The 18,566-nt window shown below is 36.8% G+C and overlaps 1 protein-coding gene across 1 annotated transcript in view; it reads left to right on the plus strand.

Annotated features, from left to right (window-relative positions):
• The window catches only part of THSD4 (thrombospondin type 1 domain containing 4), a 336,017-nt gene extending 317,757 nt beyond the window's left edge, over positions 1 to 18,260 (plus strand). The window contains exons 15-18 of the mRNA XM_087744677.1: positions 4,983 to 5,156; positions 7,910 to 8,089; positions 10,860 to 11,004; positions 12,420 to 18,260. Of these exons, the coding sequence (XP_087600803.1) occupies positions 4,983 to 5,156; positions 7,910 to 8,089; positions 10,860 to 11,004; positions 12,420 to 12,562 (642 nt within the window). The 3' untranslated portion in view covers positions 12,563 to 18,260. The remainder of the gene's footprint in view (positions 1 to 4,982; positions 5,157 to 7,909; positions 8,090 to 10,859; positions 11,005 to 12,419) is intronic.
• Positions 18,261 to 18,566: the final 306 nt, after the last annotated feature.

Raw genomic sequence — 18,566 nt, forward strand, 5'->3', positions numbered from 1 at the left:
CTGCACAGGCTGATTCTTTATACATATAATTAATCCTAAGTAATTAAAAAAAACCCTCCGTGTTCTTAAAACAATACAGTTCTTGATTTGAGCTATTTTGATAAACAGCTATCAAAGTCCATTGTATGTATGTAACACACACACTTTTAACTGCAAAGCTTATGAGTTGTATGGCCACCATGTGCACACTGGTGGAACATATAAAGGAAGGAAGGAAGGAAAGCAATTCATCCTTAAGAATCAAACCTTTATTTTCTGAAAAGTATATGCTCTGTTATTTGTCTTTGAAGTAGATCTAAACGCCATATTCTGATATCCCCCAGGCTCAATCTTGAGAGAAGCAGAAATTTCTACTCATTTCAATGGGAAAGATTACAGGTTAGAAGTCTCTAGCAGCAACGCGAGACTCATCTTACTTTGTATGTTCCTGTCTTTACATTTATTGCTCTATCTTGAGTATAAATAAGAGAATTAACTTCAGTTTCATGGGTTTGTCTTCTACATGATCTTTAACCCATTTTGATCATAGAGAGTCTGGACACACTTTTCTGATATTTTTATGTGCATTTGTAGAAAGATGGCTTCCTGTCTGATAATTCTCTTAAGATGTCATACTGTGTTAAAATGGCAGAGTTCCACCAAACTGCATCCATTAATCAGTAAAGCTGGTGAACCTTACTGAACTTAGCAACAAAATTGGATTGATGGGAGCAGATGAGATCCTTGCAAACATTTCACATGACTGATTCTTTGACAGCTCTAATTGCTGGAAAGTTTACTTCTCCTATGGGTCAGAAGTGGGAAACTGCATTCTTCTGATTTACAGCAATGGGAGATTCACCAGTGTTTCCTTCCAGCTAACTGGAGCATTCCCCTCTTGCATTTTTGTTTATTCCTCATTGCCATCTTCTCTGTTCATTTGTTTCTCATTTTGTTTAGAGCATACTTAGAAAAGAAGCCAAAATACAAACATTTCTTAGATGTTAATGAGATTCTGAGGCCAAAATAAAATCTTGGGAAGAAAGAAAAAATGCTGCACATCAGGGAACAAAATCAAAACAGATCAAACACATGCTCTGGATTTCACTCTTCATTAAAAGGAGAAACAGCGATGCTTCTGTAATATCTTCCATTAGAGACCTGTAGTATGCTTTGTGAAAATCAACGCTTTATTCCTCACAATCCTAAAGCATTACCTAACAGGTACAAGTGGGTTTCAAAACCATATTTTAAAACTTTTGTTACCTTGGAAGGATATCATTGATCTGCTAGACTCAATACAGGGATGGTTTGACTTCTGATCCAGCACCTACTGTATGCATAGATGCACTCTAAAGGAAAATCATTTAAATCCAGGTATCAGAAAGTGTTTTGGCAATACATAAGGATTACATAAGGATATGACTACACCCCCCCGCCCCGTTGCTTCTTTTTTTTTTTTTTTTTTTTTTTTTTAAGAAATCAAGACTCCTCTCAACAGTTTGCTGTCCTTTGAAAATCTGCCCCCAGTCTTGGATTTGTGACAGAAGTGAGCTTCTGAAATACAATTCTTAGTTTATTATGGGGAAAACAAAGATTACATAATCCTTCTAAAATCCCTTCTGAAAGAGATTTTCTCAGAGTAGGTCAAATAGTGCTAAGGAGTTTCATAAATGTATTTCAAACATAGATCTTTATTTTTTGCAGTAGTGTAACATCAGGAGGATGATTCATAAAAAAACTTTACTATCTTGTGGGGAATAATTAAGATGATGAAAGTTTAAGTGTGGTAGACAGAAATCCTGCACAAAGGGGGATGTTTTACTGGGACTCAATTGGTTGCTATTTAAAAAGTTAATTAAGGCTAGCAATGATGCTGAGACCTGGGTGAAAGGACTCTCCAGTTCTGGTAGATTTCCTGCTGCCTCTTTCTTGTGGTCTGTTGCCCCAGCTGAGGGTAATGAGTAGGGCTGGCACATTAGTGAAAGGGAACTGGCACTGTTAAGGGTTTTTTTTGCTCTACCGTGCCCTGTGGCTGTGACAAAAATTCAGGCATTTCCAAGTTTGCAGGAACTAGCCTTATTTTCCTGGACTGCTGTTACAGTTGTTTCCTGACAACTATCAGAGCACTGGATTGGGAGGGGGGTGTTCATTTTTAGTTTTTAATGGGAATGGAAAGCTTCTGAAACTGAACTCATGAGGGAAGGACCTCAGGAAGAGGAGAAATGGCAGACTCCTTAAAACTAGGGAGGGTGTTCCACAGACTAAGGTTTCTGAGGAATTTCTGCCAATTAAAACAAGACAGTGAAACAAAATATCTTTAATAATAGGACCAGAACAGAGAAGTTGCAGCCTGTGCAAGTTCCTCATGTCATACAATGTTAGGTTATGGCAGTTACTAGGTATTAATGAAACAAATCAATGGCACAAAATTGAAAGTAGTGGGTGTGTCAGTTGTGAAAACCAAAGGGAGAGGATTCATTATCCAAACACTCCCTACTCCCTGCCTTGGGCTTTGGAAATCATGGCTTTCACATGGAAGATTTTTACTGAAAGGAAGAAAAAAACATGAAAACCCAAATACTTAACACAGAAACATTCAGGTTTAAGTTTGCTTTGTAAATCCTTTGAGGATAGTTAATCTGTAGTAAAATCTTGCAGCAGAGGGTGGGACAACCCTATACCTTCCCATTTGGTATTTCCTTTGTTATTTGATATGTAAGCCTAGTTCATGCATAATCATTTAAAACATAAGACTATGGAGATTTTCTGGATGACTTTATAGACTAAACTTGTTCCCAGCTCCGGTTTGCAAGGCAGAAAAGCAAATTAGATTGTCAAATGAAAATTACTTAGAAATAAGAAAAGTATTTGCAGAGTATGTGCATAGTTCTCTATGCATAATGTAATTGAACATACTTGCCAAGGATAAAATATGAACGGCCACAAAATTTATTTCTGTACAGTGGGTTTGAAAGGTAGCCATTTTATGGGGCTCAGTTAAACAGTCAGTTTACCTAGGAGTGGACTGTTTGAAATAGGTTTAGTTTAGTTTTAGTTTACTAAACAGGAAAATGTTCACTACTAGCACAATTTCCATCATTCTTGTATTTTCAAGATTTTGCCAGTTTACTTTGAAAAGACCTCCTTAGCCATCAAATCTGGTTTGCTGAGGAGGTAAGTATATTTTACATATCTGCGTGAAAGTGGAAAATTTTGTTGTGCGCCAGCAACAAAAAGTTCATTATGTTACTTAGAGGCATCATTTAAGAGAAGCTTAATTATTTGATCTTGCAGATGGAGGAAGAAACCATTCCAAACTATGAGCAATTTTTTCCTATTCCGTGGAGTACATAAGCATCTCTTTAAATTCTGAATTTCCAGCTATTCCAAAACTGTATTTTGTTTGTTAAAAAAATTACTTGTAAAAAGTTGAATCACTTCTTTATTTTTCTAGGGATTCCACTTCACTAAAGCTTTGCCCTTCTCTTTGAACATCTTGTGAAAGAAACCAACTTTCTGATAGGAAAAATGTTTTTCTATGCTGTATCTGTGGAATAAATATAACATGTTTCACATGTTCAGTGCGAGTGAGTAAAGAGTAGTTTGCAACCAATTGTACGTTCAGTCACTGGTCGCTCTCTTGAGGAAATGCATGACTGGATTGGTTAATCCCGTTACTAACAGTGGTGCTGTCATGGCATCTGCTGTTCTCTAGTTGAACTACTGCATGTGAACCCTTACATTATTACCGATGGGAGCCAAATCAAACCAGTGGTCAAATCTGTGTCTCATTACTAGTTCTTTGAATCATTCTTACTTCTATTCAATAAAATTTAAAAAAAATGTTCCAATACAGAGTTACATTCATTCACAAGGAGGGTACTGTTCATTGTGGAAGTAATACACAGTTTCTCCTAACTAATTACATTGTATGTTAAAAATAAAATCTGAGATGTCAATCAAATGCATCTTTTTCTCCCATATGCTACATACTTATTTGTGGTTTTCTTTGCATATGTAATGTAATTGTAATTGTTTAAATTCAATTATATATGTATCTTTCAGCAAGCTGCACATGGATTTTTCTTTATTTTAATGGTCTAGACATGAAATGACAAATGCATTTTAAAAGAAAAAGAAAGAAAGGGAAGATTAAGAAAGAATTAAGCAACAAATGAAGCTTTCAGAATTGAGCAGTGGAAAGTTGAGAGTGGTGAAGGTTAGTTACTGGGAAGTCATATCATTAGAAAGCAATATTGAATTTATATAAACTTCCATGGCCACCTCTTCTGCTAAAACTAATTAGCAACTTAAAATTGAAACAAGTTGGGCAATAATTAGTGGAAGTTACAGTTATTTGCAGAGGATTTACCTGAATCTTTTGAAACCACCTGTCAAAAAATTTTACATTTCTCTACTTTATTGTGCTCTCATACTCTGTCAACTCGTTATATGGAAAAGTTCCAGGATGCGCTATGCAGTTGTTTTACTACCAATGCCACAGCCCTCAGAGTCTTCCTAGCCTTGTCCTTTTAACCAGTGTAAGAGTTCACCTGGCTGACAGCTTGAATGGTCGGAGGAGAAACTCACAGAACAAGGCAAAGGCTGAAATACGACTGCTGTCTGAAAAGCTACTTATTGAAATTATCCCTTCTCGGGTCTATTAATTGGTATGGAGAAAGATGAATAAAATGAAAACTGGAAGAATTTACAGACAGAAAGAAGGAAGGAAAAATAAGAAGGCTAATAAAAAGCTATAAAAAAGAGATTTCTTTCTTCCCTAATCGTTCAGTTTCTTTCATTTGTGACTGTAAAGGACAGGTACTACTTGTAGTGTATTCAAAAGTATGAAACTGTAAGATGATTTGCTACAGGTGAATTACAAGTAATAATAATCGACTTGCATAAATTCATTTACTTTCATGATTGTTGCTTCTACTCATTTCATTGTGCAGCCTGGAGGACAGATTAGTGAACACGTTCTGTCTTTTGCTTCCCAGTGTTCTGCAGAATGTGGTGACGGAGTCCGTACGCGTTCAGTGGTTTGTATGACGAACCACGTCAGCAGTTTGCCTCTGGAAGGCTGTGGCAATAACAGACCCTCTGAAACAACGGCCTGTAATAATGGACCCTGTGCTGGTAAAGTGGAGTGGTTTGCTGGGGGCTGGACACAGGTAAGCTCTATATCTAACCTATGTATTTGTTGTCTGCTGGTATTTTAATTTAAAAAATGTATTTTTGTGCAATGAAGATGCGTGCTGTAAGGTATTTCTACATCGCTGTGGAGTATTCAGATATTTTTTTCCTGTATTTTGCTGAGCTGATGTTCAATACTTTCCAGCACCTGCTGTTTTCTTACTTTGATGAAGATAAGATCTTGTTCTTCTCTTCCTCTGTATCTTCATTTTTATTTCTCATCTACTGACCCAGTGTATTTATAAAATGAAAGGTAACAGAAAGCTGCTTAGCATATTAAGGTGAACGCTAAAGCACCAGATTTGCACCTTTTAAAGTACAGCCTTTGTGATCATGCATACCTGCATGGAGAGAGAGAGAGAGAGATATGTATATACATATATATATGTATATATATGTGTGTGTATATATATGTATATAATTTCCAAAAGATAAATAAGACAAAAAGCAATGGCTAAACCTAAAAGTTAGCTTCACTATTGTTGTGCTGAAATTTGTGATAACAGGTGAAAAGAACAAAATTTGGTCAGTGGCCTGTATCCTGATGCTCTTTCCTCAAGGTAAATTCTTCCCTTGATCCACACCTCAATAGTCCTCGTTCTAAATAAACATTCCTGCTGTCAGGAACAAAGGCATTTCAGAAGCTGTCAGCTGGTGCTCGGACATTTCTGTTTCTTTGTGTAAGCTCTCATATAGCCTAGAGAGCCTTTTGGACTGCTGGTACCAGCACTTGATCGAGTTGTTAGGGAAAAGTCTCTTGGCTGTGCTGTTAACTCACTGCATTTCAGATTCCAAGATCCTTCCAGGTGATAAGGAGTTGGAAATTAAACTGGTACAGCTGAGATGGAGATTACAGGGCTACTACTATGCTAATGCTTTCAAGTGTAAGTGATAATTATTTGTATTGTGTAAGAGTAATAACAAATTCAGATTTAAAACATACTTAGCTGCAGTTCTAATAACAGATAAAATCTGGGCCTTGTTACTTACACCACTCCATGCAGGTGAATAGGAGCTTTGTATCCATTCTTGCTACCACAGAGAGAAGCCTTCAGTAAGGTCATCTTAACTCTCCCCATTCTGTTCTGAATAAGAAAGTTTCTGTCCTTCACAATTTCCTGTTCTTTTAAGCTAATTCGCCTTCTGTCTTTGCATGAGATTGAGTTGTTTGATGCATACCAAGGGTAGAAAGTCTTTGCTGTATGTTATCTGAAAGAAGTGTCTGACAACATCTATTCTACCAGCCAAATCCTGACTTCTAAATACCAAAATGAAAGCAGACAGTCAGTAGACCAGAGCAGGAGAGAGCACTGGTGGATGACCTTCCGTGTTATGCTCTGCTAGAGCTAAGGCTGAATGTTAAGATATTGTCTTTTGGGGGAACCATTAAAAGAGAACAGTGACAGAGATGTTCAGTGTTAAAGAAAGTGCAGTTACGTATTTCCTGTAGAATTTATTTGGGTGCATTCATCTCAAGGTTCTCCATTCAGCCTAAGGTTTTTGTGGGTATCTGGTAAAGCGATCATAAATTCCACCCAAAATATAAACAAAATCCCCACTTTTAATAACATTTGCTTGGTTTAGGCTAGAAAAAGCCTTTGAAAATTGTAGTCCTTTATGCAACGTAGAAACGAATATGTTGCTGGAATCATCTTATAAAAACCTTTTTACAAGTGCCAGGAACGGTTATTGTGTGTGTATTTAACCTTTAAATGGGCAGTAAGCGTCTATGTGAGTCAAATTTGCTTTTCAGAACTGGAACCAACACTGCATCACATAGATACTTGCAAACATGAAAAGAACACCCTGGCAGATCAAGGCATTTTCTAAAAACCACACAGAATGCGGGGATTTGTAAAGCTGCAAAATTGTGCTCTAACCTTATAACCTCAAAGGTTCGGTGCAGTGCATACAATCCTGCTTCAGCAAGAAGCAGTAACACTGTTTATGGAGAAAGTAAGTTAGGCTTCTCTTTTTATTAAAAAAAAATAAATACCAGTTTCTTTTTGGAGCTACAGGTAAAATTACACTTTTAGATTTCTCCAAAAGCACCCTTACAGTCATATGTCATCTTCTTCATAAAAATAATTAGAAATATGTTTTGAGTCTGTGGTACCATGTGGAATAAAAATACACAGAAGTACAGTTTTAACCGCTGTAACCATTTTTAAGATTAAAAATTAAATACCTAATACCTGGCACTTATAGTCAGTAGTCACTTGATGAATTAAGTCATTCCTATATCCTTCAGCATTTTCTTGACCTGATTCCTAACTGGGACTGCTGGCTACTATGTTAGTACTACATACAAATAATAATAATAACCCAAGATTTATCTAGGCTACTATTCTGGTTCTGAAAGATAAAAACCCTACCGCAGGAACTTAAAGAATACTTTACCCTTTTCCTTTCTCTTCAAGTCATACATATGCCAGTGATGGAAGGAAAGATACAGCTAAGTTCATTTTACTGAGGAAAGAACATATAAAAGTAAGGAAATGGATTTTGGATGTTAGTGTCTAGGTATGTGTCCAAGAATAGGGAATAAACAAAACTTTACAAATTTTCCTGTTTGAATATTAATTGAAAATGCAAGTATATGTGTGTGTATGTGCGTGTGTTGTTTTATTTCAGAAACTAATAATGTGGAGAAACATGTTACTTTGGAAACAAGCTGAAGGACATCAGTAGAATAACAAATTCCACCACTGTTTTTTATTCTCTGATACAGTGCTCTACTGAATGTGGCAGTGGGACTCAACAGAGAGAAGTAATTTGTGTTAGGAAAACTGAAGGTAATTTTGATGTTTTGAACCCCTATGAATGTTCATATTTGGAAAAACCTCCCAGCCAGCAATCCTGCTACCTCAAACCCTGTGGATCTAAGTGGTTTCATACAGAATGGAGCACAGTAAGTCTATCATGCTTTTCTATAACTAGTTTTGTTTGATACAGCTTTTTCCGTGTATATGGAAAAGGAACACCATTTGCATAAAATGAAATGGACTTAATCTTGCACAGGAATGATACTAAAAAGAAAGCATCCTCTTTAGTACCCAGTGGAGCTTAGGAAAGTTAGGAAGTATCTTCACCAGAAGGAGACACTGCATAGTTGTCTTTTCATCACTGATCTCTTCTTCCAAGAATCTTCCTGTTTAATGAAATTGGTTTGCTCCTTAATGAGGCTATGTAGTGCAGTTCTTTTCAGACCTCTGGTTTCGTTAAAATTAAGGAGCATTTAATAGAGAATGAGGGATGTATTCAGATTGTAAAGTCAGTTTTACCATAATATTTTACTGTAAACTCTTCACTGTAATACTTAGAACTTTACTGAGAGAAAACCTACTGTAGCGCTTCATGTATCTTCAGTTTCCCCTGGAAGTGGACCAGCTACATTCAGCATGGCCACAAAATGCTTTGGTTTCATCTATCTTTCCATCATTTGGTATACCTGACAAAGCTTATTGGATTTTTATAAAAAATCAACATTTTTGTCCTAAATGAAAATCAGAAAGTCCACTGTCATCTTATAAAATAAAAATGGTGGCTTCCTTGAGCCTTAAATCAAATTCACAATGACAGCTCTGAAATGTGGAAGCACCTCAGATGCCTTCAGTTTGAGTTCCATTAGTCGGGAACCTTTGAAAATACCTCATCCATGTGACATGAAAGAGTGAAATTATTGTGGTTTTCCCTTTTACTAAATGCTCAATTATCTGACTGTCCTACTAGCAGCACTAGAAAGCAGAAAAGAAGGTAGAATGGTTTTAACAAAATAAATCAGCTGAAGGGAATGCTGATTTTTCTTCCTTAATTGCAGATATAGATGTTTATTTGAAAACAACATCCAAGTTAGACTCATAATAAAGCCATGTAGATCGAAGTATGTTCTTTGATGCTGCTGGAAATTCTTTGGATTCTTTACTGAGCTGTTAGTTTAGATTAAATAACTTCCCCTTAGCAAACCCATTTTCAAATGTGAAACTGCAGGTGTGTAGCCACAAGAGATACAGCCGTCTGCATCCACAGAATGCAGCAGATTAGATTCCTTCTGAAAATGGAAATAATGGTCTCTTTGGCAGGCATAGAAGTAACAAGGTGCTAAGACTCAGAATCTGATAGGTATTTAGAGATCCCTAGTTAGTTTCTAAGTGCCTGCTTCCTAAGAATTGGTGTCTAAAAATCCTTAAAGGTCTAAGCCTTTGTGACCATCTTCACTGTAGGAACAAAGACGTATGTTAGCTGGGGTTTTACAAGATCATATTCTAAGCGTTTTTCAATACTCCTTCTGTTACTGTTGTCACCAGAGTATGTGGTATTTCTTACTGTTAGACCTGAAGAGAAAGGATTATTGGGTTAGCTGTAAGCAGAATAGCTGGTTCAAAGCCCCTGTCCAGTTCGTATCGTCAGCAGACTTTTTATGTGACCTAGGATAAATGGTGTGGCCTCTCAGCCATGGAGATTAAATGGCTGGCTAACAAAGAATGCTGGGGTTTGTGTATAGTGTGTTGTATGTAACATCTAAATTCTGTCTTGGTTCCATTTTAAGTGCTTAAGATCTCTACAAACCTGAACTGGAGTTCTTATTGTTGGATGTGGGATAATTACAATATTCTATACAGGCATGTAACAAGAGTGATTATATAAAAAAAACGCAAGTGTTCTATTACTGCCACCACAGGGCTATGTCTTTTCTGAAGTGGGGAAAGGTTGTACTAAAAGATGAAAGAGCAATTTAAGAATATATTACTGAGACTATTTTGGTTAGTTTGCTATAATATCTGATTTTATGATAGTGATAAGTTGTTTTTGCAATGTTAGGAGAAGAAATAGTTATGCCAAAAAAGTCAGAAAGAAAACATTCTTTCTAGTTTGGGGCTATTAAGGTTTTAATCATTATAAATGACCCAGGTTTAATTAAGTTTGTGAGCATTTAGGTCAAACTGGACAGTGAGCCAAATCTCAAAGACCTCACTCAGGCGAAACTCTTGAAGCCAACAGGGGATTTACGTCAGTATAGGCAGAAATGTGTAATAATTGGCTTTAAAAATACCGTGACAAGCAAGTACAAAAGTCTCTGGCTTCATAACAGACTTTGAAGGAGCACAGAAATATTTTCTTTAGAAATTCAAAGAAACCGATAATGCTTAGTAAAATTGTTGTGCTGCAAGAAGTGAAAAATAATTGAGCGCTAGAAAAAAGGCAATTAAAATTATTCCTCATTGTATATAAATGGAGGCAAAAGGGCAGTGGAGGGCAGTTCAGTCAAGTAGTAAAGTTCAGTGCAGTAAGTTCTTGAAATAAGAAATGTGAACACTGTGGAAAGAGTAGATTTGGGAGATATGTATAAATAAACAGTGAAGAACAAGACTGATTAGAGAAGCAAGAAGCTAACTAATAAATTCAGAAAGGGAAATATTCTAGTGTGCTTTCAGTTGCTCAGTGTCTGCCACGTTTACTTGTCCAGTTGTTGCCCCTGTGGTCAAAAACGTTTTTGAACCTTTAACAAAATTGCACCTGTATGTTAAGGACTTTATAGTTAGAAAACAAAAAACAACAGAAATGGTGAAGTTGATAAAAGGCTACAGCAATACCTGGGTCTGGCTTCAAGGTTCCCATTTTTTCTTTCTGTATTTGCACATCTCATATGGTCTTCATGAACTTCAGCTTTTGTGTTTCAGTGTTCCAAATCGTGTGAAGGAGGATTTCGGGTTCGAGAGGTACGATGTCTATCGGATGACATGACAGCCAGTACTCAGTGTGATCCACAGCTTAAACCTGAAGAAAAAGAACCGTGTAACACACAAGATTGTACCCCTGAAATAGGTAAGGAAGAGGAAGCTTCTGTTTTAACTATGGAACTCCATCTAGTGGAGAAAATATTTACTAATCTTGCAGAGGTTTTGGAGTGTATTTTCTTTATCAAGTTCAGGGTTTTATTGCTACACAAAATACAGCTGTTTCCTATGGTGTAAAAGTAGGTTTTAATTTCTGATTAAAAACGTTTTCTTTGTAACATGTAAGAAACTGGCTTACTTTTAAAGTTGCTGAGAATGTGTGAAATCTGCTTCTGTGAAAATGGTACATACTGGGTATTTTTATGCAGCCTCCTTGCATTCTCCAAGGTTTCTCTTGGCCAAGTCTTTAAAACAAAAAAAGGATCATGTATGATATACTGTGTTTGGTAACAGGTTCTATAAGAACCAGTAACATTACTAAGACTTTAAGGGCAATTAAGCAATTTTCTTTTATATATAGTAAATGTACACATACACATAATTTGGCATTGGAATTAGTCATTCATCTGATACAGATTTGATTTTAATAGTAATGAGAATGACTAGGGAAAGGAAGATGTAAGTATTTAGAAACAGTTTTCACTCATATGTTCTACAATAGTTTTCACTTGAGAATTATCCTTCAACTTAAGATAACTATATAAAAAAATGGTATAGCAATATTACTAAATTTTTTTTATTGTGTTTGTGTTGTTATTTTTTTATTGTGTTTGTGTTGTTATTTTTTAATTTAAAACAGGTTTGTACAGAATTGCTCATTTTTACATCTGCTATTAGTGTTTTGTCATTCAGTCTTTTCCTTAATACCTCAGTCTCTGTGATGACATACCTGATCATATGAAAATCTTAGTTGTCACTTTAAAAGTATTTCTAACCCTGTTGGTTGTAAAGGAAAACTTCAGAATGTGAATAGACCACATCCTGACAGGTTAGAAAATGGGGAACATTAAGAACACCAACTTCTGTCTTTTTCAATCTAGTTATTTTAAACAGTCTGTAATATTTGTAAGGAGGGAGGTGGTTTACTATTTTCCAGTATTTAGATTTGTCAGTACTTGAAAACAACATTTGCAGTTTCTGGTGCCATCTGTACACTGCCACAAGAGATTAGTACAGACAGGTACCGAAGTGAAGAATACTAGACACTTTCCTAACATCTTTATTCAAGACAAATCTTGTGTTTAAAAAAACGGCAAAAAAATCCACAACACTATAAATGAGGATAGGTACATTTCTTCCCCGGTTTTATGTATCTTTATATTACGTCTAGAAAATCTTGAATAATCTAACTTATTTGCATAGGTAGCCTATTTTAACCTGACAATGAATGTTTAAATACAGGTCCAAGGGATTTTACATGGTAAAAAGAAAGGGGATTGGTTATTTGTTGCTGTAATACTGTTTTCTTCAGTTTCTTCTCTCTCTCTTCCTTTTTCTCCACAGATGAGAACTGCAAAGATAAATACTACAACTGCAATGTGGTGGTTCAGGCCCGGCTCTGTGTCTACACCTATTACAAAACAGCCTGTTGTGCATCCTGTACACGTGTGGCAAACAGACAATCAGGGTTTCTAGGACGTAGATAACAAATACTCTTCTACTCAAAGCATCAATGTCAGTCTTCGGATGGAGCTCGAACAGTGTTACTGTTTTGACTACAGCAGGTTTTAGCTTCTTAGAGATGATTTTTTATATTGCTGAGTACATCAAGACTATGGTTAAATCTCACACCCTTTCAGTTACAGTTATCGTGCAGTAATCTTTTTTTAAATGTTTGTTGTAAAACGATGATCTTTTTAAAGCATTAATTTTTAATGATACTATTCTTTGCACCTGCTCATCAGATAATTATTTAAAGAACATACCAGCCTTAGTATTGTGAAATTAATGAAAATTAAATCAATCACAGGCAATTACTGGACATATTTGACCAGTATGCATACAGCTGCTGCATTATTTTCTGAGTGCTTACTCTTACTTGGTATTTTGGACTGCCTTAAATTAGACGACTAAATCAATGAAACATGCACATAAGAAAAATAACTTCACAAAGAAACAGACTCTGGAAGACCCATTTATCATCAGTTTCTTAGCACTCTAACGTATATTTGTAATTACTTCAGTCCATTCGTAATATATTAGAGTCACTGTTAAGCTCTCTCGGTTGTACTTTTGACTAACGTCCTGTCCTCAGGCAGCAAATATATATACACTTGATTGCCAAAAAGTGCCTTTATATTTAATTCATAAACTCTTGAAGTTACACTTTTCTAATTCTGTATGGATTTTAAAATACTGTGCCATGTAAGTGCCACTAGTGTCTAGCCCCTTAAGTCTTCAACAACTGCAGCTGTCAGTAAGACAGATTGACCAGAAAGGTGAAGTGCCTTTGCGGGTATAAAAAAAGTGATTGTTTCCATTGGCAAGGTCTCCTTCCTGTAGGGCAGTTATTTCGGTGAACTGGTATCTTGCCTAATGTCTTGTCTCTGCACTATCGCTTAACAACTACCGTACCAAAGTACTTTGTCCAGACCTAGTCTGGCTATGTCACCAGTTTCTGAAACAACCACCAAAGGATGCAGGCCTCCGTGCTTTATACTAGTCTGTTACTCTTGGTATCAGGCAGCAGTATGAGTGCAGTAGCTGAGTATCTGTAAAAAGGAGATCTTAGCTATTGACAATCTTCAGGTTTTGATCAGTTATTACAACATACTTGTCTTTGTTTAGTCAAGTTCCATCCCGCAGATCTATTCATATCACTCCTTTTCTACTCCTCAAGAATGGCTCCAGACTTAGAGCTGAATTTGTGTGGTGATTTTTCATTTCTGCAATTACTGTACACAGCCTTGGGACTTGCTAAAAGCAAACAGAATGTGCTATGCAGCGCAGATGAAAGTTTTTGCATTATCTACACATTCTCTAGCCTTTACCTGAGAGGTCTTTCAAATGTGTAAATAAGGCTGAGGGAAAAAATAAACACCTCTGCTTGTTCAGCTGTTTATTACGGCATATTGCTTGTTAAATTAGTGATACCCAGCTATGCATCTATTTCTAAGGTGCCTGTTGTCTGAGTTGAAAAACAGTTTTAATCTATGTTAAGTCCCTCCCAGTGATGAGATATAACAGTGATTAAGGTGTCCTGCTACTGATGAAGAGCCATGTTTGAGCCTCATTGTGTATTCTTCTTACTGCTTTGGTAGAGAGCATGGGGCACTGGGAGGCAAAGGTTGCTGGGTGTGGTACTAGTCACGGCAGTTTGTGTGCTGGAAGCCACAGGACAGTGGAACTCCTGTAGTCTAAAAGATGCCTTGGATTGAGAAAAACCTTAGATTTTTTGATTCGGTCACTTGTGAAAAATATATTTCGGACATGATGAACTACTACTGTTTGGCTAAGTGAAATGAAGAAGCATTTCCCCTAAAATTTGAAGTTACTCTTTGTGACTATAAACCAATAATGTCATTAGTTGTTTCTGTACACCTTGATTTGGGCTTTTTCACTGTAATTAATTGATATAAAGCTGTTAGAAACAGAGATGCTAATTAGAAAACTTTTCATTTGAGTTCATGAATCTTTCACAGTCCTGTTCCCTTGTATTACAAAGATTTATCCATGAAGATAACTTACAGATTTGTGATCATACTATATTCCTTAGATTCTTGACCAAAGAATGACATGGAGAAAATGCAGCATAAACAACTCTGGAATCCAATCTGGAATACAGATTTTCATCTGGATATCTCATTGCAGCAAATCTTGACATACAGTATATAATTTTTGGTATTGTCTCTTTTGTCCCAAGGAAGTGTATCCTGTCAGCTTGAGGGAAATACCTGTTCCATGAAAAGGCTTTCTGAAAACCACAAGGCGAATGAAATGCAATGAAGTAATCAGGTTTGCAATCAGTTCATAGGAAGTAATCTGCTTGCACACACTTTTGGCTGCGAGATAGTCAGCGACTCAGCACATAGGCAATCCTGGTCTTTTATAAAATGTTATTTTGCTCTGGAATATATGGCCATTGGGTTATTTTACACAGATGATCATCTTGTAGGCTCCATTAAGCTGCCACTAAAGTAAGCAGAGTTCATGGGAGCTTAATATCAAAGAATATATACATACACATAGCAATATAACCTTGTACTACACCTAAGGTATACAGCTTTGTGAATTGAATGCAGTGAGTTATGGTTATACAAATTGTACTTTTTTTTATTTTTTTAGTAAAGGGACAGTTTTCAGATGTACCAGATAAAACAAAAAAGATTGTTTCACCTAATGATAACATCTAATGATAAGGAAACTGCCAGAATGCTGCTAAACTTAATAATTTATCATCTCTTCTCGTGTGTCAGCATAATCAAAATAGTTGTTCTTGCAAAATGAACCCTTCTTTTCAGCACTTTGATGTACTAATAATTATCTACACAAAGTAAGTGCTACACTAAGTTTTCACCATCACACAAAGTGCACTTTTGAAATTTTGACTATAGCAAGTGTTTGTTTTAATAGAGCAGTGCACCAATTTAGGATGATGCCTGCAGAGGGCCTGATTTTACTGTCACTGTAAATCAGAGGTGCCCTTAATGAATGCAGTAGACTCAGAGCAGGTGTAAAACCAATATAAGTAAGAAATGATGCAGGCTTCTGAGTTTGAATGCTTTAATTTCTTTTTCTGATATTTTAACATCAGTCAAAATCCCACAGACTAGTGGAAAAAAATGTTTCCTTGCCTTAAAGATTTTCACCTTACATAATCGAGTAAGACCAGAGTAAATGTAGGAAGACTGCTGTAGATGGTTGATTTAAAGAGTCTAAGCACTCTAACTGCTTATAGGGGTAAAATCAGCATACAGCTTTCTTCTTGCAGACCTGCAGCTGGCAAAAATCGGCTCCATCCAGAGCAGGCTCTGTGTCTCAAAGCACTTTCCTTCTGCAATTGAGGACTGCTGGTGCAGTTGTTTATCAAGTTATCAAGGGTCCATCAGGGTTTGCTAGCTCCTGTGCAATGTCAGATCCAAGCATATGTAGGTGGAATTGCTTGTGTATAGCAATTGCATGCCAAGTTTGAGAGCACTTATTAGCAGCACTGAATTTGGGGAGTTCTCCCTTTCTCTTGCTAGCTGAGAAAACTGAAGAAGACGGTGTGGAAGCATGAGGGTTGTTCCTGTGGGAATGACCCTGTGTCTGACTTGGCCAGCAATGAGACAGAGTTAGTATTTGCTTTAGTGTCTCTGACCTTCAGTCCCCAGGGCTCTGCGTTAGGGAGGGGCTTGTTAGCAGGCAGTCGAGTGCTGGGGAGCGCAGTGCGGGAGACATGGGTGTTCTTGCACGCCTGCTAGCCTTGAAGTCCAGCTGTAGCCTATGCCCACTGACTCCATGCAGGACTACCTCAGGATCCCTGCACAGGGAACTAGTGTCTTCCTCATTACATGCATATTCTATTTTCTTTTTTTTCCAATACTTCAGCAAATGGAGAACTTTCTGTATGAACAACACAGTGTTTAACATTTATGTTGTTGGTTAGATCCCACTTTTATGACAATATGGTGCAGTTCAGAGTTTGGTCCTTTTATACAGAAAAAAGCCAATGTGTTGCAGAGCATGTTAATAACATGTTAATGCAAAGACGTATTTTAGGTTACTTGTTCATAGACTTGATGAAAGTAGTCAGTATAGCCCTAACTCAAGTGAGTACATGAAACTTGTAGAACAGAAGAGCGTATGGGGCAGCAGTATTGCCAGGACCTTGCTACTTACTTTGCTTACGTCCGAGCCCTAGAAGGCACCAGTGATCACCACTGAGGGAGGAAGGAGGTAGGTGCTGGAAACAGCTTATGGATAGTAAAGGGGAGGTTATGCCTTCCTAAAGGAAATACTTTGCTTCCACTCTTTACAATCTATACCACCATAAGCAGTAAAATGTGCTTTCCAGGGCTTTGCTTTCCTTTATCCTCATCCTGACCTGGCTCCCTTTTACACCCATAAGTGTTCTCCTCTTCCTCTTATCTCACCTCCATCCCTTTGTCCTTTGGATGACAGTATTCAGTTTTGCCAGAATTACTGAAAATTCTGAACTGGCCATTTGTTTGATAGGAATCTGTGCTAGAAATAAGCCCAGATATTAAGAGAGCTATATTCCTGCCAGTCCAGTGATTTTTTTTTTTTTTTGTGCGTGTGTGTCCATGTTGGCTAGTTCTAAATGCATAATATTAAAGTACCTACTGAATTAATTCCTGTGCAATGAACCTGTGATTGCACAGCTATTGAAGTATGTAGTGGCCCTTTATTCTCGTATCTAATATCTTATGCATAAAAAAAGAGAAATCTCCTCTTCACACTCCAAAAGGAAAAACTGTGTGTCTACCTTGTTTTCTTGAGACTTACACTTAGTGTCTCTGACTTCTTTAAGAGCTGTTTTGTGTATTGGGCAGATAATTTATGTGCATGTCTGTAATTGGAACACAAAACGTGAAATTTTGAACACTGAAAGTAAACTTCCTTTATCCCTAAGCTTACAGAATATGTTTGTGGGGGATACATTAGCGGTTGTTTAGAAAACGGAGTAAAATAATTATTTCTGTATCAGAAATGAAAAATCATCCACTAAGCATTTTCAATATATTTTAAAGCAAACTTGTCATCATTGTAGTATCTCAATAGGGTGGGTGAAATTCCAACCTGGTGAAAGGGAGAAAATTCCATTTAAGAGAACTCGTACCAGGCCTGAACTCAGCTCTTTGCTTTTCAGCTTTTAGCAACCAGAAATTTTAAGAATGTGAGTTCCCAATCTTCTATATCCCCATTTACTATAATGGGTTATAGATAACTACCACTATATCTAGAGAGGAGGGGAGCTTAATTTTGAGAAATCATTGACTTTCCAGTGACAGTCTGTTATTGCTGCTTGCCCTGAACTGTTTTGTCCAAGCTGTGTTTGGGTCTCTTGAGACCAGTGGCCTTGGCAGGGGTTGGGTACATACGAGCTTGTGAAGTCCCATCATAGCCACTCAGGATCTACATAGAGGATCAGGAAGGACTGGAGACAAAAGAAACCCTGACTTTTTAAATATGTATAAAATTGCCTACTTGACCCTCATAATTGATTTTGGCAGAAGGATATACTTTATTATAACTTATTTTGTTGTTATTTGTAAATACAAGATGTCTATGGGAAATATGTAATTCTGAGCTGTGTCTATGGAACAAGCCACTGCACCAAAATATTTCAAATATTTAGAAGAGGCAGATTTTTTATTAAAAGGGACCTAATATGTATTTATTTACATATACCATTCAAATTTTGTCCAGCTCTTTCACTATACTAACCGAGCTTTCTAGGGAATCTTATAGCACAGGTATTACATATATATTTTTGTATATATGTCATACTGTAAATCCATAATACAATTTTCTAAACTTTCTGATTAGCCAGTTCCTTGAGTGAATTAAAGGGGGAGAGTATAGGCAAATTGCTTTCTGACTCGTTCAGGAATATGTATCCATGGCAGTGCACCTGAACCAGAACTGTACAGCATCCTTTTCATATTGTATACACCTTCTCTTTGATGAAAAAATGTTAACTATTTT

This window comes from Nipponia nippon, unplaced genomic scaffold (assembly GCF_047370975.1).
Source record: "Nipponia nippon isolate SJK-2023a ecotype South Korea unplaced genomic scaffold, ASM4737097v1 scaffold_9, whole genome shotgun sequence".
Taxonomy (NCBI): Eukaryota; Metazoa; Chordata; class Aves; order Pelecaniformes; family Threskiornithidae; genus Nipponia; species Nipponia nippon.